The sequence below is a fragment of the Phaeoacremonium minimum genome, assembly GCF_000392275.1.
Source record: "Phaeoacremonium minimum UCRPA7 unplaced genomic scaffold PA7_03_scaffold_599, whole genome shotgun sequence".
Lineage (NCBI taxonomy): Eukaryota > Fungi > Ascomycota > Sordariomycetes > Togniniales > Togniniaceae > Phaeoacremonium > Phaeoacremonium minimum.
The window spans coordinates 78744-106091 of record NW_006921501.1 but is presented as its reverse complement, the minus strand read 5'-3'; the positions used below and the strand labels follow the sequence as shown (position 1 = coordinate 106091).

Below are 27348 nucleotides of genomic sequence, written 5' to 3'. Positions count from 1 at the left end.
CAAGATGAGATGTGAGATGTACGGGACGGGGTCCGGTTGGATGGCTGTGAGTTGCGAGGCAATATTGAGCTTAGGAGAATGACAAGGGAGCAGTGGCAAGCCGAAAGCCTAAGCTACGAGTGTGCCAGGAAAAGGTGAAAGAGGGCTGGGAAGAAAAGTGTCTTCTAGACAAAAGGTAAGTACGCGTGCCTGCCTTGCTTGTCTCGAAAAGAAGGCGACGAGATGTCTACCACTTGTCAGAGGGACTAGTAGGGTAAAGCCTGTGGGAGCAACAAGAAAGATTTCGGAGACGCGAGTGGGCAAACAGACAGCAGTGGTGGTGACGCAGCAACCGCAACAAACTCCTTTCTAAACAAACCAGTGATTTGAGAGATTTTAATTATGTATTTTGATACATCATATATACAGCAATTTGTACACAGCATTCAACAATGCTCCTTGGTACAATTGATCTCTTTCGAGTACCTTTGTTGTGCCATAACTCGCGATACCATGTTCAATAATGAGCTGTAGTATTGACTTACGACGAGGCAAGCTGTTGTCGTCTCAACTGATACCACTTTCGATAACAAACTTCAACCTGGACATGCAGTTTTCCCTCTACCAGCTGGCCTTCTTTACACCTGGCAGGTTGCCCGCTAGGGCCTGTAACCTGAAGTTGTACTATAATCCTGAGTTAGCCACTTGCCCTTCGGCATCAACCTTGATGACCAATGGACCTACCCTCGACATCTTGAAGTCTCTGAAGATACCCCTTCCCTTCCCACCTAGGATACACCGATTCCTGATCTGCACTGGCCTTGTGTAGCAATGCATTTGTGTCAATTGCAGCTGGGCTTCAGCCCGCGCTCTCGGTGGAAGCGTCGTGTTTTGGATGATGTAGCGTAGCGCTTGCCTATATTGATCGAGGAAGAGAGTCAGTGCATAATCCCAATAAAAAAAGTACCAGTTTCCATCTCGTCCCATTGCTTGAGTACTATAAGAATAGCTCATGGCTAGTAGATGATGGCGCATTGGGAGAGCTGTGAAGCATACCTCTCGGGCTCGAATTGCTCAAAAGCTTTTCGCTTTGAGTGGTCGCGAATGACCTTGATGTTGACGAAGCAGCCCAGGTCGAGCTTCTTCGCCCGAAACATCGCCATCTTGACGGATTGGTGCTGTGCTGGCTTGACAATTACGAAATCGAGTTGCTGAGATGGCGTTCAAGTTCGCGATCGGATGTTGCCGGCTGGGTTTTCGAGAGTCATGTGACCAGTCACGCACATACCACCGGAACATTACCCCTTTCCACCTCCTGATAAATAGGCCAATCAAAAAGACTACTTAAATCTTGTCTACATTTTCATGGGTATCTTGAAGTAATAAGGATCACATGGCAATTTATGGAGTCTCGGAGGGTGTTATTTCGAAACAAAACAGTGTATAATACTTTTCTTGCAACGCATTCTGGGACAGCTCTCCAGCCTCGGCCCGGTATAATTACCATTTCTCCCAACAAATCTATGTACAAAATGAAGCATTCCAAACCAAAGAACTCTCTGTGCGGGTCTTTTGGGTGCCAATAAACTCCTATGCCTGGAACCCGCTTGCGAAGTCGCACGTCTGGTCTATTACATCACTGGAATGCCCTCATACTCCCCATAACCCAGAGCAAGGTTCATATTCTCTGTTGTCGCAATTAGCATGAGTATCGGGTATAGATAGAGATAGAGAGTAACTTACGCAAACACTGTGTAGCGGCACCCTTGAGCAGATTGTCAATCGTGGCGCAAACAACCACTCTCTTGCCTGAGCTGTGCACCGCAAACCCACCGATCTCAACGCCGTGCTTTCCGCTGATTGCCTTCACAAGAGGCGCCTCACCCACGACCTTGACCAGCTTCTCGCCTGCATACCGATCTTGGTAGATCTGGCGAATATCCCGGGAAGTCATGGTCTTGTTCAGGGGAATGCTGATTGTGTGGTGGATACCCTGGAACCAAACTGCGACGTGGGGCATGAAAGCAACATCAACGCCAAGCTGGCTGCTGATCTCACGCTCGTGGATGTGGTCAGTCAAGCTGTAGGGAATCAGGTTGTTGGTGAGCAATTCGACGTCATTCTTTGGCGAAGGTTTAGTTCCAGCGCCTGAATAGCCGGATACACCAAAGATCGTGGGCTGTCCACCGAGGTGCTCAACCATAGGCGAGATACCGAGCTGGGCAGCAGTGGCGTAGCAGCCAGGATTGGCGATCTGGGTAGCTTCGTGAATGGACTGGCGGGCAACAAGTTCGGGCAGACCATATGTCCAAGACTTGTCGAATCGGTAGTCGGCTGAAAGATCCACGATAACACTCTTGTGGGTCGCAGTCTTGCGGGCTTCATGGATAGCCTCGATATAAGGCTTGCAAACGCCGTTGGGTAGAGCCATCACCCAGCAGTCAATCTCGCCCCGCTTCTCCATATCCCTAACATCATCGGGGCTCAAGTTCTCGTAGGTGACATCGGCCTTGTCATAGCCTTGCAGTGGCTGACCTGCCAGCTCTCGGGAAGAGACGTGACGGAGATCCATATACGGGTGGGAGTTCAGAAGACCAATAAGCGCTTGTCCAGTGTATCCTCGCGCACCAATCAGAGCAACCTTGGCGGGCTCGCTGGTAGAGGCATTCTTCTTGCCCAGAGGCGGGTTCGGGTTGGTGGTGGTGGCAAATCCTCGGGCAGTCTGCTGTCCAAATGCCTTACGGGGAAGCGCGGGACGGCGTGCTGAGGTTGAGTATGCGCGAGCCTGTTGTGCGAAAGCTGGCTGCGCTTGGGCCTGAACCTGTGCTGCGGCGGCCTTGAGAGCAGCTCGCTGCATACGGGCCTCCAGGTTAGAGTTGTCAAGCATCTCACGACCGTGGGTCTCGAAGTCCTTCATCACCTGCACGACCTCGTTGCCATCCTCGATGCCGCACCAGAACATAACATCACCGTTCCTAGCCATGCTGCCATCGGCCTTGTCGAAGAACCAGGTAAGGTTCTCATCGTCCTCCTTCACGGTCCACACTAGCTTGGGGAATTCCTTCTTGATCGCGGTGAAGATGTTATCAGCAACGTTTGTCAGCCAGCCCGATTTGGTGATGGTCAAGGTCGCCAGGGTAGCCAGGGAGCGCTGATCGCTAGGGGGGAGGACAATGGCTAGAGCGTTCATGGGCTCATCGTAATAAGCCTTGAACGAGTTCTCCTTGAGGAACTCGATGTAGGTATCAACGGTTTGTCTAGCGTTCGGGCCCTCGCGGTCGCGAACCAAGACCTCCTTGAGCTGATCAACATCGTTGACCTCGGTGATGCTGCTGGAGGACAGGAGCTTGTTTCCGCGGCGAATAAGGGTGCCGGCACCGGAATCGGTGAAGAGCTCCTTCTGCAGATCTTGCGGGTGAATGATGGCGACGGAGGAGGAGCGGGGGAGGGTGTCCAGCAGTTGCTTGGCCTCCTTGATCTTAAGTCGAGTGCCATACCTGCACCATTCCTGCGACATATACCAGTCGAACTCCTCGTCCAGGTTAATTGCGGAGATCTTTCCTCCACTTCCGTCGAAGAGACCACCCTTCTCGGACAGGTAGACGACCTTGAGAGGCTCAAGAGATCGTGCGAGCTCCGCGGCAGCTACATCGGCATTGACGTTCAAGGTCTGGCCCTCATGCGTCATGGCAAGGGACGTGAGGACTGGCAGGCATCGATGCTTGATAGCCCACTCGATGGTCTCCTTGTTCACCTTTGTAATCTTGCCAACATAACCCCACTTGTCCTTGTTCAGGTAATCGGCCTCGAAAACGCCGTTCGAGATGGGTCGGACGTGTACTCCTAGTTCTTCGAGCTTCTGTGTGAGTTTCAAGTTCTCGTCGAGGAATAGTTGTCGCGCAACGCCTAGCGTCTTCGCATCGGTCACCCGGATGCCCTCCTCGAACTGGGGCTCGATGCCCGCATCCTCAAGCAAGTTGTTGAGCTGAGGACCGGCGCCATGAACGATAACGGGATACAGGCCCACGTGGTATAGGAACGCTAAACTGCTGCAAAGCTCATCGAGACTACTATATGTTAGCTAATACCCCTCGATGATATGAGCCCCGCGGTGACAAGGCGGTGTGAGGTTGGGATGGCACGGCACAGTGCCTGAGGATCAATGACAAGGACAGAATGCAATGACGTGAATGAGAAAGGGTATGCGATTGGAAGCGGTGAATGCAAGCCAAATTGCATCTTGTAACACCTCTCCACACCCCTCGGCCGAGCCATGCGGTGTTTACGTCGGGGATACGTACTAATCAGTCAAGATGGCACCTCCGACTTTGATGACAGCAAATTTCTGCGAGGAGACAGATGTGAAGTGCGAGAGGTACTGCTGAACCTCTCTCTTAGAGCCAACGCTGCTCAGTGTCTGAATAACGATCCCGCGGGTGCTCAAGTCGGTGAGCTGCTTCGAGGAGGTGGAGAGGGTTCGTCGCGCAACGGATGACTGGCAAAGCCGAGTCGCAATCGGCAGGGATCGAGAAGCCTTCGGGAGGCTTCGTCGAGCTCCGGCCCGGAGGACCGCCTTTGCTGTGGTGGACAACATGTTGACGTCTTGAAGAGACACTACTGTTAGCTCTTCAAATTCCAATCTGGTCAGAGCACTTAAAAGCACAGCGACAACCGCAACACAAGACTCGGGGGTACAAATTCGAATGAAACTTAGGCACGTAGAGAGCTCGAGATTCAGCAGCTCGGATGTCCTACTGCATGCGGTGTTGAGGGAAATGGTATGTCGGTGACTCACGGTGATGCACAGCTGTGCTTCCTCTTCGTAGCTTCCTCGCGAGAATTACAGGGCCAGGCGAGCAATTGAGAACCCAATTGAGCAGAGGCTTCTCAAGCAGCCACCATCAAGGGGTCCGGAGAGGAAGCAGCGAGTATCCCAGATTGCAGAAACGTGTACGAGGCCAGAGAACACTCGCAGCGGGGGGGAAGAGAATATGATGTTAGTGTGTCGAGAGGGAGCGCCGTCTTCACCTTGTACGTATTTGCCGGTGCTAAATGTGGAGGGGCAATGGCAATGATGGATCTTAGCACCGACCTCGGGCTAGGTTGCAAAGAGATTTTTCCAAGTGGGATGGAGGCGCGCAAATAGCCACTGATTGGCTCGACTAAAGCTGCCGCCCGCTGCAACAAACCTGGAGAAGGCCTGATCAGAAAATTCTTCTCTGTTCATGCTCAGCAGCTCTAGTATGTGTCCCTGCAGGGAAAATTGCCGCTTGTATGGCTTCTATTAGAATGCGGTGCTTAGATCGATGGTGGTTACAATGAGGACTTTGAGTGGATTGAGTCATTCGCGGATGCGATGTCAACATGCATTCAATCCCACTACTACAATGACTTCACATGTCAGTCGAGACACTCCAATACGAGCACTTAGAAGAAGTTGTAAGTGGAAGTATACTGCGAAGTTTGAGTAAAGACTGCCAAACATCTCGAGGAGGTTCAGCAGCAGAAATAAGGCACAGCTCCATAAGTATCGGTGATCTGTAAGCTTCGGACGGCAACCCATTCATTCACTACGTCTCGAAAACCTACTGGCACATGCTATTAGTGTGGTCTCACATGGCGCGCCAAATGTCCAGCATGAAATACTCAGATCAAAGCAAGTTTAATACATTTCATCAACGGCTGTTGCGATTCTCCCTACGATGTGTCCCATAAGATCTTAATTATTCGTGAGAAAAACGCCGTCGCCTTCCATCATACAAGGGTTTCGTCCGCCCTGCTGCGGCTCCGACCCATACATTTTGCCAGAGGGGTAAAGCCTGCAGCAGTCTGTAGAGCAGCGGACCGTAGAAAGAGACCGACTAAATCGGGACAAAAACTCCTTTGTGCTTAATTCCATGCCGATGGCCCTCCTGCCATACTGCTCGTAGCCTGCGAGATGGGATATCAAAGCGTGCAGGTCTACCTCCGTATCATCATGTATTCTAACCGTTCGCCGCGATCGAATTCCGTCTAGCGGGTTGCGACAACTATATCAATTGTTAGTCAACTGTCTCCTCAAACGTCGTGTATCGATACTGACCAGCTGGAATGACAATGACGAGAATCAAGATAATGATACCCGCAATCAAGCACATCCGCATCTTCATGTCCTATAACTTGCATTAGAATATGGAGAACCAGATACATCCGAAATCAGAAGCACGTACCTTCCACCACATCTGCTTGCGCACTCTGTTGGCACCACGGCGGAAGCCTTGGGCCGACACAGCCAGGTTGTCTGTCTTGTCTTGAAGCGCATCTAGACGCTCACCACGCTGAGAGACCTTGTTGATGTTCTCCCGCATGACACCGACAGTGTCGTCGATTTGCTATTGTTGTTGTTAGCATGGATTCATTGAAACTCCAATCGTCCACTAAAGAGCGCCTCGATTGCGAACTCTGGGTGCGTTGGATCGAGACGAAATACAAGTCCCATCGATCGATGATCAAAGCCCAATTTCGTGTGTCTTTGTAGTCAACGGCAGCCCCAGGCTTAAATGATAGATCAGTCATCACTCGGCTGCTATCGTGGCGACCGCTCGTGATATCCAAATCGCCTGTGATGCCCAAACCGAGAGTCGGGAGTGGTTGCCTCATCAAGTTTGGGGCATCGAACGCCGCAGGACATGTTTGAAAGACAAGTCGTCGATGCTCTGCGTGATGTGCGTCCGTTGCTAGGCGGCAGGTGATCGTGGTGTCGTCATCTTCCGAAGGCATCCGGCAGCTCGCAATCGAGGACGCCATCCATCACAAGTTATTCCCAAAAAGAAGATTTCAACTTACAGCTTGCAGCGCTTGTGTCCTAGCAGTGCCTCCAGCGCCTTGCTGTCCCGGAGCAGCCTGGCCGCTGGGGATGTAAGGGTCGTAGGGTGCTTCTTCAGGCATGGTGACGGTGGTGGTGTGAGGGTTTCTAGTAGGCTAGCGAAATCGCAGTCGGAAGCAGAAGACTGTATGTTCGTTCTGGAGATGGAAATGGCAGAGCGATGATGGCAAGAGTTCTGTGGTGGTTTGTAGATAACTGAGAAGGAGGAGAGGTTGGAAGTGCGTGCGTGAGAGAGGTTAGAACGGGAAGTGGTCAAAGGTGAGACCCGGGGCGAAACAAGTGTCTGTCTGGGATACCAGGTGGCTGCTGCCAGCCAGTCAACGCCTGCGGTCTGGTGAGATTGGCGGGCTCCCAGCCAACCTGGAAGCACTGCCAGGGTGTTAAAGTTTCTATTGATAGCTTTAAGCGGGGCAATTCGCGTTCGCCCTAACACCAGTACCTTTTGTTCCTGGATCTCTTTGTCGGCACCATCCTGGATCCAGGTCCCTGTCTTTCCTCACATTGCCTATCTTTATTACCTACCTGCCAACAATCGGTGGCTCATGTATTCCAAGTTTAAACACAATCACTACGGATCTTGCTGAGCCATGCATCATTCCAAGCCTGGTGAGCCTGGCGAGCATTACGCAACATATCTCGCCATCAAAGGTGACGAAGCTCCGAGCCTTCCAGTCCATTTTGTGGCTGTGCAACATAGTGAGATCTGGGAAGCACATGAGAAGTTGCCTTACCTAAGCTCCCAGCTTCATCAAAGCGCACGTGAGCGACTGCAAGTGTGACATGGTTCAGGGGAATGGCATTTCAGAGTGTTCTAGCTTGAAGCTTGGAGTTTCATCGACAGGTGCCGGCCTCTCACGTTATCGGGCTCTTAACCTGTCTCCCTCAGATCCTGAAAACCGGTCGATCACTAAATGCAATCAATTCATCCAAGCGTTCTAAGCCGCGGCTGAAGAGCTCAAGGCCAAGTGCAGCTTCCAGCTTTAAGCTGAGGTAATACTCAGATACACCAGCCCGAGGCGGCCGCCGTACACCTCAGACACGAGCGATTCCATGTCTAATTATGATCACATTGTGGATGCTCATCTGCTGTCGCAAATGATATCTGCTCGCATGTTGTCGGCCGCATGGTAGCATACATACGGTTGCCTTGTCCCTATTTAGAAGTTGAAACACATGTTTCTGCACTATTACGGTGGAAAAGAGGCAGACAGTTCGAAGTCTTCACTTGACTTGCTCCATACATGCACTTGTCTTGTAGTTTTAGCTATACAAATCACGTATGACTTGTGAGATGTATGTCATGGACGACTTGGCCAGAAGCATACCTTTCCCATATGTAAGCATCCGACTCCGCGAGTCAATCTACAAACCAGAGTAGAACACTGGGACAAACCTGGACATGTTTCCAAATGCTTTCAAGCGATTCGATTCTTGTTTCCCTGAAAGAAAATCCAGATCAGCAGAAGTGATATTATTTTGCAATTCAATCATGATAATCATCACGTCTTCCAGATGGACTATCAACTCCGTTTCTCGGGTGCATATTCACGGCTAGCGCCGGGAGGGTGGCAAGCTCGCCGGTTTGGCGGCACAGACCACCCGCCGAACTTAATAATTCTCAGGGTCATCATCGGGAGTCCTATCAACCACACCCAATTGTCAGCCGTCCACCGTCGAGCTTGTAAGATTGAAGCTGGGGTTGATTGAGTTGGCGATCGTGAGGTTTCAATACGATATGGCATCTCCAGTCCCCTGCCTCCAGCGTGCGCAGGCACCGCTGCGACGGTCGCTAGCAAGGGCAATCGCATCAAGATCTTACGCCACCATTCCCTCATCTAGCTCCCAATCCCAGAGCCCAACAACTACCTCGACGACGCGTGCCCGACCAACGTATTTTAAAGATACATCCGTTGCGCCATTCTCGGACTTCCTACCCACATCATCACCAGCCAGCCCGCTGTCACCGAGCGATGCTTACGAGATTCGTACGGCAGAGGTGGGACCTGCAGGAAGAAAGAAGACGATAACGAGGTTGCCCGAATGGCTCAAGACACCTATTCCCTCGCCGGGGAAGAACGAGAACTTTGGCAAGATCAAGGCAGATCTGCGCGGCCTGAACCTCCACACCGTATGTGAGGAGGCGAGGTGTCCGAATATTGGCGAGTGTTGGGGCGGTTCTTCGAAGGCGGCGGCAACGGCGACGATCATGCTCATGGGCGACACATGCACTCGAGGGTGCCGATTCTGCAGTGTGAAGACGAACAGGAAGCCAGGGCCGCTGGATCCTCATGAGCCGGAGCATGTGTCTGAGGCGCTTTCGCGGTGGGGCCTAGGATATGTCGTTCTTACGAGTGTGGATCGAGACGATCTCGCTGACGGTGGTGCGGCGCATTTCGCAGAGACAATCATGAAGATCAAACAGAAGAAGCCGACTCTGCTCGTTGAAGCGCTGACGGGTGATTTTATGGGCGATCTGAACATGGTCAAGATAGTAGCAGAGTCTGGCCTTGACGTATACGCTCACAATGTTGAGACCGTAGAGGGCCTTACTCCGTATGTACGAGACAGAAGGGCAACATTCCGACAGAGTCTGAAAGTTCTCGAAGAGGTGAAGAGACTGAAGGGCGATGATATCATCACCAAGACTAGCATCATGCTTGGCCTAGGCGAAACGGAGGAGGAACTTTGGGATGCATTGAGGGGTGGGTGAAGCTTCCTATCATTTTAAAGCAGTACGGTGCTAACACATGGACAGAATTGAGGAAGGTTAATGTTGATGTCGTGACTTTTGGACAATACATGCGTCCCACGAAGCGACACCTCAAGGTCGAGAAATATGTCACCCCTGACGAATTTGAGCTTTGGCGCCAGAGAGCTCTAGATATGGGCTTCCTCTATTGTGCAAGCGGCCCATTGGTTCGGTCCTCTTACAAGGCTGGAGAGGCCTTTATTGAGAATGTTCTAAGGAAGAGAGCTGGGGAGAAAGCAATGGCGGGTGCGGCTCTTGAGAAGACAGTCGTACTTAGCGAAGATAAGACAGGCACAGTCTAAGATTGCTTTGATCATGTATATGGGTATAGGTAACTTGAGGTCATGGTCCAATGGATCACATAGATGGAGGTTGGCATAGGATCGGCGCAAAAGGGATTACACGAAGCCCATGTAATACAAATCGGCTTGACAAGGAAGGGCCTCTTCAACATCACAAATGCGAAATTCTAGCATCCACGCTCTGATGTCAATTATAAAGGAAGACAACGCTACAGCAAATCAGGTCTTTTGATGTTAAGGTCATGGCAGAGACTATCCAGGTGTATTACCTGGCTGAATTCACCATGTGACACCAGTGATCACCGGGCGGTAGGATTAACCGTATTGTGAACATAGAAAATGCCTCCTGAAATGCTTCATCTTCACTCTCATATATCCACTCTGTCGGTTTTCTCCGTCATTTGTGACGATTCAAAGCAGGGTCCAGTGCTAATATTGCGTAGAAAAGCTTCCTCTCGACATGACTTAACAACGCGCTGGCCAGGCCAAAGATGGGCAGGATCAAAATTACTGTAAATGCTACTTTGCCATGAGATTGTGGAATTGTGTCTTCCAATCCTAGGGCTTCTTATTCATGCCAATGAACTGGACTTTCTGAAAGTCTCAGGTCGGGAATGACATGGACGAAAAAGTTGTACTTTATAACAAATGAATTGTTCGTTGATAAAAAGAAAACTAGAAACCCCCAAAATCACGAGCCTATAACGAATCAAATTCACCGTCAATGGTGCCAGGATAGGTCAGGAAGGCCCAACCTCGATTTCCATCAGAAATTATCCACCAGCCATGATATTCTATGCTTCAAGCTGTACACATCCCCTAAGTATGTGATACGGCTGTATGGAAACTGTCCACCGAGCTGCTCGAACGGCTATGTAATGAGAAGCCCGAATGGCTTTGTAATGAAGTGAACCCAGCTTTCAAATCCTGCACATGCCAATCAGAAGTGCCTTTGGACCATGTAAACTCCAAGGACCTTTCGAAGAACCACACTCTCTCTATTCCTCTCCGCTTCTCAGTCCTTAGCTGCGTAATCCGGGACTGGAGTGACGCGAGATCTGGAATCTTGTCCTCAACATTACCAATCGAGGAGATTCCATGCTCGCGCGAGTAATCCAACCAGATGTCATTATCGACGAAATGCCTAGGGCTGTAAAAATTCGTAAGGAAATATGGAGTCCTGGGATTGAGTGCCTTCGAGACCGATCTTCGAACTCTTTTGCATGTCGTGTCTCTCTCTTTCATCAAGTCATCGAAGCGAAAGCTTCGGCATTCGACATCACTTAGGAGCTTTTTGTTCCACGCTGACGCCATAAACTTTTCCACATATTTCTCTTCCTCACCCAACATTGCCATATCGAATGCTGATGCGTTGTTTCTCACCGTAGTAAATGCATTGGCGCCAAGAGCCAGCGTTAAGTCTATCAAGGTATCGACGTGGTGACAGGTAGCTTCGAAAAGTGTGAGGTCCATTGTCTCCTGATACTGCCAGGGCTTAGATGCGGCATCTCTCAAGGCCAGCGAGACTATTTGCTCAACAATATCTCTGTTGTATTCTCGAGGAACAACTGAGAGGGCAGATTGTATGTTCTCATAGAGACGCAGGTCATCGGAGTCTGCAGCAATAAGAGTGAGCATCACGCTCCAAGATCCATACAGATGCGCAACGGCCCATGGATATCGTGAGTGAGATGACAAATTCGATGACTTGAGGTTATCCATTATCCGCATAAAGTTATCCAGTGCTCCACGATATGCAGGGTCGAGAAGTGTGCTATCTTTCACAATATGTACTACTGACACCGATTTATTGTTGATGGGCTCTTCCATCTCGATAGACTTAGGCAGTTGTAGCGCGGGAATTTCCGTGGATAAACCCTCACAGAGGTCGATAGGCTCCCCGTCCGATAACATACCATAGTAATGTTTCATCAGACCTGTGGTAAAGAGTCGAGCACAAAGGCTGTATTCTTTCCTCATTGGCTTTAGCAGATCAATGCCAAGTTCGAGGGCGGCTTTGGTATCGAATTGCTTATGAACTCGCCAGTTCCTCTCTGTAAAAGTTGTGGGAGCAGAGAGAGATCCGAACTCAAAGGTGTTTGTTGGACACTGCCCGCATTTGCACCCGGAGTGATGGGCAAAATCAAATTCCAGGAGCAAATTCCTCTTTCTCGCTACTGTGAGACTCTGGAGTTTCTCCGATCTCCTATCAATCTCATTATAATCCTCCGAAATGTCAGGCGAGAGGTCGGGCGAGAGAGCTTGGGTGAGCGCCATCTTTTCACAGACTCTTCTCAATGAAGACTTGGCTCTATCAGACGGAACCAGCGCAGCGATAGGCACATGGTAATTCTCGGCCTCATCATTTGCAACCGTAATACACAGGAAGTCCTCCAGGCGTTGTAACCTTCCGTGTAAGGGAAGAAGGCTCACTGAAAGACCCAGATAGAAATTTAACCCCATCTTTGAAGAGATTTCAGCGATTGCCGCAAAAACAAAGTCTTTTGTTGAGGACGTTGCGCGCAAACGCTCGCTGATGAACTCCGTGAAACGCGCGAATGTGTCCTTGAAAATCATAAAGATCTCCTTCAGAAGCACCAATATTTCCTTGCTAATCTTTAAGTTCTCCTCTAACATTTTCTCGGATCGTGCCCGGTGCTCCATTAATAGTTTGCTGCTTGTGGTTTGCTCTTGATCAACCTTTCGCAATGTAGAAAGGTTTTGGTCTAGTAAGGTTGTGGTATGTGCCCCTTGAGCTCGAATCTCATGTCTGAGGGCATCAGTGTTCGTATCATTCGCTGCTGAGCTGCTTTGAACTATTTCTGCGACCTTAGAAATATCATTGCTTATGGTCTTTTGATTACTACCCAACTCTGCAAGGAGAGCATAGCTCTTGAACCTTAGGTGATGAAAATCAGTTATCAGCCGCCTGTAAACGCCCGGAGATCCTATTGCTTACCGATCAGATTGTTGGATATGTGCTTCGAGAATCCTCCATGCGTTAGTCACCTGGCTTTCACATTCTGACAGCCGATTCTCCCTTTGTGAGATGAAGCGGAGCCGATGTAGTGTTTTCACGAGATGGTCCTTGAGACGTTCTCCAGGCTGTGAGCTGGCGCACTTTTCTGTCTTATTCAGCCATACGCGAAGTTTTTCAAGTATACCGTGTAAACGTTGAATATCTTCTAGGATTGATTGACGATGGGAACTGTCCTGGGAGACTTCATACTCGCATTTCAGTTCTTCAAGGAAGGCTATGTAACGGTTCGTGTTCTGGAGGATGTCTTCATACGTATGGCTCGCTCGATTAAAGGCTTTGACCTTGTCTACAATATCGACAACCAATTTTAAAAGTTGAATGCAATCGCCTACTGTACATCAGTAAGTGTGGGTTAGAAAGTAAACAGCCACTCACCGATACCCACGACCGCCATTTTCAAAATTGGTCTTCGAAAACAGTTTCCAGACTTCGCAAAGCTTCACCACATTCAGGCCGCGATGCAGAAGTGGATACAAATAAGCATTTCACACTACGAAAAGAGAAGCAAAGAAAAGAAAGGAAAACTTGTGGGAAAGGTCCTGCTAAACACACCGCTCTCGAAACGGGGTTGTAGGGTGGCTGTGTGACAACAACGCGATTTGGTCAATTTTCAACATGCTGATAGGACGCCTAACAAGGCAGAACAGGAGGCTGTACAAAACGCCAGCAAACCACGGCCAATAAAAAAATCCCCCACCAATAGCGAACCTATCAATCAAATCACACGACCGAAGGGTTCACCAACCGATGTCTCAGTCGCGCTGTAGGCGCCCAGCATTCACGAAGGTCGAATCAAAGCTGGCAGCGGCAATGTCATGACCATATTAGGCAGTGTCTTAAGTCCTTTGTAGTATCGGAGATACAGTCTATACTCTGTCACCAGTAAAGATAGCCATTTCAGACGATCCTCTACCTTAATTCTGACCGCGAAACGCACCGACTTCCCTGACTTTGGTACAATGAGCAGGCCAGCAAGCTCCCTCCACGCAATTCGTGTTTGGGTTATTTAAATCAATATAATGAGTGCAAGTGTGCGTGAGGTAAAGAGCCTTTGGGAAGGAATTTGCGTGTTCACACAATTCCTCCGTTTATCACCATTTGTTTTATCGCCTTCCCGGCAATGGATTCTATTCATGAACGAGTATAAGCAGTCAACGCAAAGTGCACGAACCGTTTGATATCGAGGTTGGTAGATGGAAAGTTAGACTCGCTCCGTGTTGATGAGTTCTGATGGATTCTGTCTCCTTCGGCAATAAACGTGCACCGCAAGTTGTCGAAACGCCGTGTAAAACGGGAAGTGAATAGAAAGCAGCAAGCAAGGTGATACTTCGACGGGTTAGGTTTTCTTTCTAGCTACATGATTATGAAAGTGAGCCCTGGGAAGTCTCACTGATGATTGAGCCGCTCATGAACAGCGATGACAATTGCTTTTGGGTAGATGCGCATAGCCACTTGGCCTAAAGCTGCAAGTGATATCTCTTCTAAGATTTGCCTACCTCATATCTGAGCTGTTTGCTATTATGAAGGACACTGGATTTGCATATCTACTGATCATTATCTTTATGGAATGCCCTAGCGTTTGACTACCGGTGTTGAGGCGAGCGCAACGTGGAGCTAGTGAAGGACATCTCCTTGAGATACACTCGTATGCTGGTCTTGACATGTGCGGGTGTACAACTACCAATAGGCTATGAACTCTCTGAATTGTATTTATTCTTGACTTAAGGGGACTTACAGTGGGATGAACCCGAATCCCGCGCTGCTACGAGTGACGAAACACAGGAGAACGGGTCGAGGAAAGGTGGGTATGAAGCAGATTAAATGTCGGCCGCTACCGCAAATTTATGGTCTAATCATGTTATATGAGTTCTATAGCGATGAGTGTCGGGAATACAAGCAGCTTCAAGACGATGACAGCATCGCAGTGTCATCGATCACACTATCAACTCTCACCCAAGACTCAAAGCTAGAGCCATTAAAGGAGCAATGATTGCGAATGAGAGCCACTAACTATATTGAACACGAAATAGATTGAAGCAGCATAGTGGGCCAGCCCGGAAGAGCAGCTTCATGCCTTTTGGGAGTGACTAGCATTGAACGATTCTGGGAGGAGATCGAGACCATCTGCCATTACCACCTTTACGCATCCCGTTGAGTCATAAGAGTGCCTTAACTGAACAAGGATTGGCCATCGTAATAGCCTCATGATCGATGGTTGTCCGATAGCGGCGGTGGCATTATCGTCTTAGATTGCTGCCAGCTCAGCATTGCAGGAAGGCAGACACGCTTGTAAGAAAGATATGCTAAACGGAACTACTCAAGTGTCAGATGAGCTCTCCCTAAGTGATATATACCATTCACAGTGGTCGGAAGCAAGGAGCTACGTGAAACTAGGTGAGCGCTTTCGGCTCATGGTGAAGAGCGGTGTGTCTGGATTTGCCGCCACAGTCGATTGGTTTTTAAGTATGCAGGGTTCATGAATCGTGCGTCTTCAAGCATCGTCTTTTAGGTGACATCAGACACGTGCAGCGCTTCGGGGAAGATTCATTGCAGGTGATAGAAGTCCTGCATCATGATGCCGGGACTAGAGAGCGGTGAAAGAACAGCCTGCAGCCACCGTCTCGTTGGTGCATCATCACCTCCCAACGAGCCTTGTTCTAAAATTAGGCGCTTCCTTGTGCTCCTTCTGAGAGCATCAAGGTGTGCATATTCAGTAAGACAAACAGACATAATACTAGCCACTTCCCAAAAGCAGGTTGTGCAAAAGTCAGATTTGAGCCAATTCGTGGACTTCCCCAAGTAACGTCCATATGCGATGCCGAAAGGGGCTGAGTCCCGGACCGAAAATGCAAGGACCCGGGCTGTTATAAGTTATTAGTAGGGGGTTTTGTGAGCCGCATGCCCCCACTCGCCCGACTTCACGGCGTATCAGCCATGGCCTTGTGCCGGTCCGGAAATCAAGCCGGTGCCTTTTGTTATTGAGATAGCCGAAATTGTTCTTGATTGCGTCAGTGTGAATGTTACTGTGGACCCGGAACATTGCAGTAAATACCTGGGCAAGTAGGCGGGTGCTTGCAACATCTGCCACCGGCGTCCGGCTTGCATCCCCGCGAATGATTTGAAGGTAGAAATTGCTCAGCTCGGGTGTCCCTTGTCTGCAGCCACTTTCACAGCGGAGCAGTGATCATCGCCTTTTCTGGCGACCTGTCTGGCGTGCCGCTCGCATCTCGCATCACAGCTCCATCCCGAGCCCCTTTCAACATTCGGCAGCGGCTTTCATAGGCCCACAAGCACCACTTGAACACTATCCTCAGTGAAGACAAAATTATGTACACATAATGTTACAGAGTCTCTGAGGTTATAAACGCTGCCAGCTTTCGGCCAGGTGCTTTAATTGGTTGTGATCTCTGCAAAAATCGAGGCTGAAATTAAGGCTAGAACTATTGGAGCTGGTGGCCGTTGTTGACCAGTCGGGAAAGTAAACGGACTGTGATAGGTTGCCTCTGAAAATGACACGCTCTAACGCAATTCGAAGCGCCCGCAGCAGTGCTCGGCACACTCCGTATTATCCGCAAATTCATACGACAGTCGCAGCCTTAGTAAACAGGAGATATGCGAGAAGATGAGTAGCATTCCCCTCCTCAATTGCCTTTCTTTTCGAGCCAGAAAAAGTGATAGATCATATAGAAGCGGGCTGAAATGCATTTGAAGTAGGAGGGGCCAATTGAAGATCTTATTAAGACACACTAGAGATGTGCAATGTGATATACAGGCATGAAGGCAACCAATCTTCAGTCTCTCCATGTCAGGGATTGAAATCATCTTGGGCCATGTAATCTGATTCTACCGCGCAGGTGTAATTGGCTGCCATATTCCGAGAGGATTGAGGCCCTGCCAAGAAGATTGCATTGGAGTGTTCGACACACTCTGCTAACGCAGCTAGAAGAAAATAAACGGCTTCCGAGTAGCCAGCCGATTGAGGCGTCCTATGGTTTTATGCTCCCTCCCGTTCTAAATGCCGTATCATTCTCTTCGCCGGCTGTGCCATCCGCCTGATCTTTGCGACACTGAGAGGAGGCGTCTCAAATACCAGTCACATGCAACTGCTGGCCCCAGCAGCCAACGCAGCACAAAGTAACCGCTGGGGATGGTGTCCCCTGCCCAATGCCGCAAGTACCCAATATCAGGCCGAGAACTCTCAATATCAACCCTTTAACTCCGCAAGGCTTAGGTTTGATGCCTGACCAGGTGATTTGTTCTGGTCAGCAAACACCTGCCACTCCAGGCCAGGTGTCAGTGACGTATCTAGCCATGTCACAGGCAACCTTGATGTTTCTCCAAACTACACCTAGGGATGAACGTCATATCCGAGGCTGCCCTGGTCTATTGGGCCGTCATCATATCTTCATGTTGTAAGCCGATCAGTAAGTCCTCAGCCGAGTCACCTTCAACACTTCACCTAGTAAGCCTCACACATATGGGAAGCGCTAAGTCAGCCATGTTTCCCCAAACTTTGGGTGTCAACTATCAATGTTGATATTTTGTTGCCCAGTCTTAGACATTACATGACTCGGTAGGGTGTAGATAGCTTCCATAGGGGGGTTGATACATGTATCAAGAATCACATGTAGACATCGTTTAAAACAAGACTCTGAACAACAAAGAAGGCAACCTTTGGGCATCAACAACCATTCATGAAGCCCAACATTCTAAATAGTGTCCGGCAAAACGCGTGTAGTCAAGATAGTGCATGTTGTGTACTGTTGTGTTACGACGTAATTGGTTCAGCTGCCTCGAGACGACATCGAGAGTGCTGTATGACCCCTCGCAGAGTCGAGGCAAATTGCAGCTAAGTCTTCTGTTCAATCAATTTGAAGCACATGGCTTCCACGAGTAACATATATTCTCAAAGTGAACATTGTGGCGATTCAACCTTGATCGGTCCAGTTTGCTGGGAATTTATTTACAAAGGAAAGAAAAGTAAGTCGGAAGGATATGAGGGATGATGTTCGACAATTCTTCAAGAGGTCGATCTTGCAAGGCAGGCTTCCTATAATTGGAAGCTAGCATGCCAGCAAAGCTAGAGCATGCTATTATAGTGAAACCTATGTTTTGTTTGACCCTAGAGATCGATGGCCATCATGGTATGATTATCAGATGAAAGAGTTTTTCACTATGGTTGAAGCTTGACAGTAAAGTATTAGTATTCGAACTTTGTGCTTAGACATAGGTTCAGATGCTATTACAAAATCGAAAACTAAGAACAATATCAGGACCAGACTTTTTGTTTAGATTTCGGCGTCATTTTATGTAGCTTGCATAATAGTGAGGCTTTCCACAGGGTTTATTCTGATATTCTCACTGCATAGTTATCCAGGACTACAGACCCAGTTCACAGGAGAAACAAAGAATTTCCAAGTCCCATATATGGTGCAATTCTCTTCCAACTTGAAACATAAATATCCTCGTACTAGGTATTAAAAGACGACATGTTATGGTGGCCGTGATTGTTAGTTAGAGATTCAAAAGTCTAGCCTAGGATAAGACAACCAATTACGAATGTCAGCATCAGCTGTCATAATTCATTTTAAGCTAAAGAAAATTCCTTAATTCTGATCCTTGTCCCCATGCCTATTAGTATTTGTGACCCCCTTTTATTTTCTCCATGACCAGTCCACAAGAATTCAATTATTCTGAGCTAGACAAATGCTCGCAATCAATAGAAATTATTTGGTCCTAGTTCTTCCATCAAGGAGAAGCTCAAAGAATTGTTAATGGTCACAAATCCCGGAGGTGCACGTGGCCATCGACTAGCATATAGGGGCCATGTTCTTAATGTTTACATCAACCAGGAACAGCCTAGTACCGTTCACCGTCGATTATTATTGCCCCTGAACCCACCATCAGGAGATTGTGCCGGGCATAACCTTTCACGTGCATATTTAGGCATCTATAAACATGTGCTTCGGCAATGCGTCATTCGCACCTCTGCAAGTAATCAGGCTCCATTATGCATGCAGGTCTTCGTCGAAGTAGCCCTGGCGTGAATCTTCGTGAGAAATTCTCGTCAGCCCTTGGTTGGCTGTCGGTGAAAGCCACAGATGGCCTACAATCACAGCACACATCTAAGTAGACTTGTAAAATACTTGTTCAGCTTGGATTTCATCCAATAGCTGAGTAGTATTGCCGAGGCTGTCTTACTTCTGAGCCCTGTCGTTTGACACGAGACCTAGAACGTTTCACTCCGAATGAAATGGCACTAATTTCGGTGTGTTGCTGAGCAATCTTGTGTGTGGACGTGTTTCTGGCCCCTATCAACAGGTCTTGAGCGTTGTACAAGGTACACATCATCGGATCCCTTGCGCACACAGGACGATGAAGCCGCTTCTCGATCAACGAGGGCCATTATCTCGGGCAAGACGGTAGGTCTTGCAAGCGGTGATCAACTTTGGCCTATCATGCCCTTGGTATCCTCTACTTGCCACTGACGCTTTGATCTGACTCAGAGCCGCAAGCCACTAGGCTCGGGGCATGACGAATCACAGATATAAACAGTCGGCAGTACAGGGACGTCTGAAAAGGCGGTCATGAGTGATTGGCCGTCGCTCTCCAGATCCTCGGAATTGTAGACTAGGGGAGTAAGATAGATCAGCTGCTCCCCCGGAAGAGGCATTTTAAGGCAACTCTGGTGCCCTAAAAGCAGGCCGTTTCTGGTTCATAGATGGGACTGTCGGTGAGCGAATTTCCCAAGAGAAGCCAAGGGGGTTGTGCAAAGTCGGCCGTCACCGCCACGAAATTTTTTAAAAGAGTTTCAGGCAATCAAGACTTTGCCCATTGCCACTGAACACGAACACATGGTTGCAGGGGAGATGCGGGCCGCCACGCTCAGGCTTCCTGTTGTCCCGTGCAGTGCAGTGTTGCTATGGTGAGCGGTTTCAAAGTCGCCTCTCTGCATGTGTCGTCAAATCACTGTGCTATGTCAGTAAGATCGCCTTATCCAGTAGTATAGACCAGCTGAGATACTCGGCCGAGATTATGGCCCCGGAGGAGTCAATACGAGCTGAATACAACCGCGTTCCAAGTTCTAGCTGAGCTCTGCATTGTCGGTTCAAGAAATCTCGCCGTCATTGAGCGTTGTGGTGGCGGTGCCTTCAAATCAGGTTGATTCCAAGAAGGTTGTTGCAGAAAAACAAAGAATGAAGAAAGTGGCGAATAGGGGAGGCCTCGACAGTAGATATGAAGAGCGAGGGCGATACTTTGTATAACGAGTAGTTCTTTGCGTCTTCACTTAACCTTGATGTTTCGAATTACTAATAACCTATTTGGGAGAAATACATCGAAGATCATGCAGTCGACCAACATGTCATTGGCTGAAAAAATTGTGTACGCCACTTCACAGCCACACTGGTCCTCATGTAACTGGTTTATGACCGACCTCCAGTCGGACATGAGCGATAAAAAGTGACAATCTTGCATAGAGGCGGTTTTGGAAGACTCAGCTTCAAAGAGCCATGAAATTGTATTAGCAATTTAGAGGATCATTTTGCTATAGCGGCATGAAATTTCCTGGTTTCACGCTCGAGAACTAGTTCTCAATGTCGCGTTCTAATTGTAGACTTACAGACTTCGAAGAAGTTGGGAAATGCTGTAAGATGTCCTACTTCTCATATTAAAAAACATAATAGAGGTAGGAGAAGTAGTATGATATGATGTTGTGAGGCAGATTGAAGCTTTGGAGAAGCCTTTTAGGGTTCTCTAAATAGCATCCGGCTTTAACAACTAAAATGCTTTAAGCTATTATATAGACCCGAAATCATAAAAAATAAATCTAAAACTTGGGGGAAAAATAAAAAACGTATTCCTCTCCATTCGGAACATCAATATTATGTACTTGGCTCATAGATTCTTCGAAAGTGAGTGCAAGTCGTTGGTGGCACCTCCCAAGTCTGTCTTCACCTCAGTCTTGGCGCTTTTGGAACTGAGGTCATGATCTATTCTCCACCACAATCCTCAAACCATGCTCGAGACGTATATTGTAATAAGGAAAGTCATATGTAATTGAAAGCTTGTGTAAACATTAAAATGCACGAAAAGACAATGTAGAACGTGTCACGAGCTAGTGTTTCCGTGAGAGATATGAGTTTGAACTGACTAAACTCACGACATTAAATACACATCAATTGCCTATTGTGTGGCTGTGTAGTCCAGATACAAGCAGTCAAAGTGCCTCTCAGAATGTACAGCTTTCACACTCTCCCTGACGATCTCTCAACCTTGCAATCGGAGTACATGTGAAAATGATAATAGGTATAGAAGATAAATAACGTGTCGACAAAGGATAAGTTGTGCGGACACGGCCAAGTGAGTCTGACAAGGAAAGTATCAAGTCTGTTAAAATTGCATAGAGTTACGGTAATGTCTTTTGCGAAACCAGTCTTTACTAATAACCAGCCTGTCGATAGTTCATATGCACCTCACATATCGCAGCTATCACATCGCGATAAAGCGACAAACAACACCTGTAGTGACTTCTGGATTTATGTGAAGACACCAGGGACTTTTATGACTGGACATGCGTAGACAGAGACAGAAAGTTCGGCCACTCTTCACCGTCATCCGGTCTCCTGCCACTGAAACTCGATATGGAAAGCTTTCGAGTTTAAGTGCTGGCACATCAAGATAGAAGCACGACACCCACATGTAAGAGGTCCTTAAAGGATGTAAAAGTACCTAATCCCAGTCCTGTGTGAGATGTAGGGGCACTCGTATTTGCGGCTCAAGAGCTTTTGCATGAACACCTTGTCCTGCACGTCACACTAGTGAGATCGATCCATTACATGCATTACATGTACCCGTGATGTCTTTTGAGTCACTTGTAGCAGGCAGAAACCCTTGCCAGAAGTTTCCACCTGGCTCACACTCAGCGGGTTTTCTTCCTCTGTTGTTTATTGATGCCTGCTGGCCAGGCTTTCCGAGATTCGCTAGAAATAGCTAAAGACTACGTCAACTCGGCGATACGGGCGTTTGAACAACATGCGTCACAAATCAGAAAGGTGGCTTGAGATAGCTGCATTGGCGTTCTCTCGGACTGCTTGTGAAACTGTTGCATAAGCCCTTGCGGAGACGGGCGAGAGATTGACCACATGCTGGTGGTGTGCGGGAGACCGGTGAAACAAGGCTTCACTGTACATTCTTGTCGATGCGCGAGAGATGCAGACCGGGCAGGGCTGGCCGTCTCACCGAGATATGATTCAGTGTAACTAGGCTCGTTAGGTAAGGCGTTCTGTGAACCATGGATGGGGGCCTGTCTGCCTGCATGGGGCATGCCATGGTGGGGGATGACTATATTGCCCTTCCGTATAAGCCCGCGTGCGTTCGCCATGCTTCTTCAGCTTCTTCAAGGCAATCCGCACATTGCACTACAGGAAATCTATCATGGATCTTAACAGAAAAAGTCACGGTCTCTCTTCCCTGCCTTGCCATTTAAAGTCGCCTCTTCCCACTGGAATTTACGAGCAACCGGTGAAGGTGCGCGCACCATCGAGCAACTTAATACGCATTCGCCCCCTGAGGGGCTCCCCGGCGGCGGCCTGCAGTGCCCAGTCAACTGGACAGAGCGTGCTGCCAGGGCATGCGAGCCCAACATCTCTTCTCAATGCGACCGGCACCTTGATTCCATTGTTGATCTTTCGCTTCATTCCATGAATTTGTTGTTTTGCCTTTTGCATCTCGGAACGATTGCTCTGGGTTCTGAAAAGGAATGTGGGATTGAAAATGCAAGTTTTGAAATGTTCAAAAGGCGGGAGGTGCCATGACACTGAAAAAAAAAGTTAGGCAGACAGAGCCTCATGTTTGGCGAACCATGCGAACCACGCGAACCACGGATACTTGGGTACGTAGAGTATGTCTATTAAGGAGGGTGGGGTGGGAAAAGGTCGCGCGGTGTGCGCCTACATTAAGCCCGGTGGACCTGGGGCGGGCGTCTCCCCAGAGCCTTAAGTAGACGAGACATCCGGCTGGGATAAGGAGGTAGCTCGGTAGGTAGATGATGGCGCCCCTGGCGAACACAGTGGAAGCCTTCCCAGCGGTTGGTAGGTGTGTCTCCATTATAAGCAGTAAATCCTGCAGTTGGTTTCTAATTGATAGTTTGTGTCTAAATTTGAACTACTTCATTGCACCCGACTGATTCTACGCGGTGACCAAGTCTGTGATGACACCCGTTTGAGCCCAATTCTGCAGCTATGTGAATGCTCTCAATCCGGGCGCTATTTTATACGTTTAACCCCATTTCCAACAATTCTTGGAAAACCACGTTATATATTCTTTTGGGTCAAACATGGATCTGCATTCATTGTTTACCAAATATCAGAGGCAATCAAATACTTTCCATTGCCCGGAAGACGGCGCAAAGTTCTCCTCCGAAGATGCCTTCGTCAAACACCTCGGTAGCACGCATTTTCACAGCCTTCCCTTGGACGAGAAAGAGGCGAAGATAGATGCAATCGTACAAGACTTGAGGCGAAAAGCAAAACCGTTCGTCGTCCAGTTGATGATGCACAGCCTTACCTTGCCATACTAAACAGACTGTTCTTGCAGGACGCAGAACCTAGACCGTTCGAGTACGATGCCTCCGGGCAATGGGAAACGCCAAGCTGAGATGACGGATGAAGGTGGCGGCCAGCCTCCCAGTACCGCCCTCTCCCAGGCACCCATCGAAGCCTCATCACCGAGAAACGACGACGAAATAGAAGGCAGCGATACCTCACGAAGAAAAAGAATAAAAAGCCCCGATGGCGAAGGGTCAGTAAGAACACAAACGCGCGAGCTGCCCCAACAGCAAGTTACCACTACACCTACTCGCAGTCGGGCACGACAGTCTTCGCGCTCGGCTCATGACGAAGAATTTTCCAGGCAACAGCAGAGAAACACCAAAAATAGATCGGTCTGGGTGGCAGGCGACCCAGTAATGACAAAGAGCACCGCCGACACGGGAGATGCCACAGCCTCGCAGAAGCTCAGCCGCCCCTTGTCACGCAAGCCGAACAACCAGGATGAAGAGATAGAGCCAGGTCCCATGATCAGGCAGCCGGAGACGAGACCGATTAGCCAAGAGCAACTCGTCGCAGAAGTTAAGGGCATATACGCCGGCTTGGTGATGGTAGAGAGCAAATGCATCGACGTGGACAACTCTCAAAACGCTCAAAACGACACCTCACCGAAGCTAAACAATGAGCAGTGGCAAGCCTTGATAGCACTCCATCGTACACTGCTCCATGAACACCATGACTTCTTTCTGGCGAGTCAGCACCCGTCGGCATCACCTGCACTTCGCAGGCTGGCCTCTAAGTATGCCATGCCTGCTAGAATGTGGCGACATGGAATACACAGCTTTCTAGAGCTGCTGAGACACCGTTTACCCCAGTCTTTAGAGCATATGCTGACCTTCATATATTTGGCCTACTCAATGATGGCCCTTTTATATGAAACTGTCCCTGCATTCGAAGATACCTGGGTAGAGTGTCTGGGGGACTTGGGCAGATACCGTATGGCTATCGAGGACGACGATATCCGAGATCGCGAGGTTTGGACTGCTGTGAGCCGTCATTGGTACACCCGTGCAAGCGATAAAGCGCCCACTACGTATGTTTCAACTTTACTTCTTTTATCTATCTTGGAGATGCTCTCTAATGGATTTAACAACACTCGATATCATACAAAGTATCGAAGGGGATCTATTACAGCAGGCTACTTACTTGATACTCCGATTGAGTCTTGCAATTACTAACTAGTGGAACAGGGGGCGCCTGTACCATCACCTCGCCATTTTGGCTCGCCCGAATGCTGTCCAGCAGCTTTTCTTTTATGAGAAGAGTTTGTGTGTTGCGATACCATTCTTGTCGGCCCGCGAGAGTGTCCTCACTCTTTTTGATCCGATTCTGAACGGGTCCTCTTCAAGGTTACCCCCGATTGATGTCCTATTCGTCAAAATTCACGCCGTTCTCTTTACGGGCAGAGAAAGTGACAAATTCTGGAGTATTGTTGATGAATTTGTCGAGATGCTAGACAACCACATCGCACGATCTACTCGCAGGTGGCTCGAGCCTGGTGGCTATATTGCTGTATGCAACAGTTGTGCACTCCTTGAATATGGCGCAGAAGAGAATATCATCATGCGAGCAATCAGAAAGCTTAGTGATGATTCTGCCGATGTCACAATGGGAGACTCTGGCGATGCACCAACTGAAGTCTTCACCAACGCAAGGGCTTTTGCGTTGAAGGTAGATATTGTGATCCTGGCTAGATTTGGAGACCCGAACGTTTTACCCTACGTTCACGCAAGACTGGTCTTCCTCGTTTTCCTCATGGATAATCCCGCTGCAATGGTACACCTTGACAGTCATTCTGCTTGGGAACAATGGGTATTATTCCTCAATTCTTTACTACCAGGATACACTACCTTCGAAAGGATAACTTCGCCTGACATTCCGCGGCCTGCTAAGGGTGAACATCGCCCCCTCCCGGAGGACTGGGCTCTTAGAGGGCTCATCTATACAGAAAAGCTGTACCCAGCTGACTGGTTCCTTACCAAGTTGGATGATGATGAGAAGCACTTCGAGATTCCCTCGATGGCTGACGATCGAAAAGAGAGGGTGCTTTGGCTTTCTTACAAGCTGGCTTCTTACAACCGATACATTACTTTTGACAACGATGCGCACACTTTCTCCTGCGTGGATTCTTCCAAGGATGTGGAAATGATGTCTCCCCAGACAATAAGTGATTGAGCACGAAGATACCTCTTCGGTGCATGGCGGACTCACTCTAATCCTCGTGCTTTAGTGGCGGAAATCAGCTGGAAATGGGATTTGACTGACAAGGCTAGCAGGCGGCAGCGTGCTCATGGCCTTATTACCCAGAGTGATTCAAATGAGCCCACCAAGCAGACCACTTTAAGCAAGGCCGAGTCAAAAAGTCGAGCCAAGTAGGGTCGGGGAAGTTGTCTGACATGTATAGGGGCAGCAAGCGTTGTAGAAGAACGTTAAAGTTGCATGGCGTATCATTAATAGGCATGCCTCTATAACAATATGAACATAAGATAATCAATCATTTTCATGTTAAAACCTGTACACTTTGCCGCCGCTCAGTAACCCTATTGAACTATGAATCTCCATCTTCCGTAAACAGTAATGTGTCCTACGAGGTACCATGCTCGGCATCTACCGAGCCATGTTGACCCTAGTTTCCAGTTGAGCCTCCCTTTAGTCATGTTGCGGCTCTGAAGAATTCTCGACTCTTCAAACATGGCCCAACAAGTCAACATACGGATTTCTGAGAGAGCGACACACGAGTAGGCAGGGGAACAGTGGCCTTCCAAGCCATCGATGTTCTGGATTGCAAAAGGAAAAGGGGTGCAGCCCCCCTCGGGCCACATCATGAGTGAGGCTGCACGTTGGTCACACCGAGCCATTCAAGTGATAAGAGGAAATTTCTCCAGCGGATATGAGAACGGCACCTGCGTCAGATTTCGAGCACACCAATTGGGTCGCTGCTCGACTGCGGAAGAGTCACTTCTCGTCATCCGCATGCAGGAGTTGTGAAGCCTATGTCTTGCCAGTAATATCAGTGGCTTGAGTTAAACAGGGCTGTCGTGCATCAAGGTGCCACACCATCATGATTTGTGCACATCATACAGATATATAAACACCGAGAGCCTTGCAGTCTGGCTCCTCGAGATCATCACATTCTCCTCGAAACCTGTTACAAAAACTTTGAGATCAGCCGTGACGTATCAATATGTTACTCAGGAACCTTTCAGGTCATGCTCGTTGAGTTTCCTTTCCAATGTCTTCCCAGGCCGTGATGGCTTGAGGTTGTCTTTCGTCTCATATACTGGCCATGTTCCGGTCATTGGCACTGAGGCTTTATCGCGCCTAGAAGTGCAGCTTTGCGGTCTTTGCTACTCGTGGTGGCTGCAATTCTTCGGTAAGACCTGCAGAACTAATGACCTGCAGCTGATGCGGTTTGCGTGGGAGGACGATAACAGTACGTTGATGGGTCATTTCTGAAGGTAATGACGGCCCGTATATGTGAGTATGACTGTGCTCTTTGTGCTGACAATCATGTCCGGCATAAGTAGTGAGGGTTGGAAGCATTGGACGGAGTCGCCTACAACATCACATTCGAATATTGAAGGGACAAATTCCAGCATAGAGAAGCACTGAATGTTCCAGGCATTCGGGATATTGAAACACGGAAAACACATATTCTATAGACCACTGATCCGTAGTTTCATCGATACAACATCCTGATATCCGAAGCCATTAGCCGGCGCTTTTTTCAATGGAATTGTAGACTTGAACGAACAAGAGCGGCTTGAGATGGTGCATATTAGCGCGGTTGCCTTACAACCTATTTG

General features: G+C 48.7%; 3 protein-coding genes across 3 annotated transcripts; 1 reads left to right on the top strand and 2 right to left on the bottom strand.

Annotated features, from left to right (window-relative positions):
• Positions 1-1610: 1610 nt before the first annotated feature.
• UCRPA7_8576 (putative acetylglutamate kinase protein) lies at positions 1611-4573 on the bottom strand (the record flags this gene model as incomplete). The annotated part of the gene is made up of 3 exons (XM_007921088.1): positions 1611-1666; positions 1723-4046; positions 4281-4573. 3 exons carry the CDS (start codon positions 4571-4573, stop codon positions 1611-1613), a joined length of 2673 nt encoding a protein of 890 aa, XP_007919279.1.
• Positions 4574-5991: 1418 nt separating this feature from the next.
• On the bottom strand, positions 5992-6906 carry UCRPA7_8575 (putative synaptobrevin protein; the record flags this gene model as incomplete). The annotated part of the gene is made up of 4 exons (XM_007921087.1): positions 5992-6008; positions 6062-6131; positions 6189-6350; positions 6805-6906. The coding sequence occupies 4 exons, from the start codon at positions 6904-6906 to the stop codon at positions 5992-5994; spliced, it is 351 nt and encodes a 116-aa protein (XP_007919278.1).
• Positions 6907-9056: 2150 nt separating this feature from the next.
• On the top strand, positions 9057-9895 carry UCRPA7_8574 (putative lipoyl synthase protein; the record flags this gene model as incomplete). The annotated part of the gene is made up of 2 exons (XM_007921086.1): positions 9057-9546; positions 9600-9895. The coding sequence occupies 2 exons, from the start codon at positions 9057-9059 to the stop codon at positions 9893-9895; spliced, it is 786 nt and encodes a 261-aa protein (XP_007919277.1).
• Between the last annotated feature and the right edge of the window lie 17453 nt (positions 9896-27348).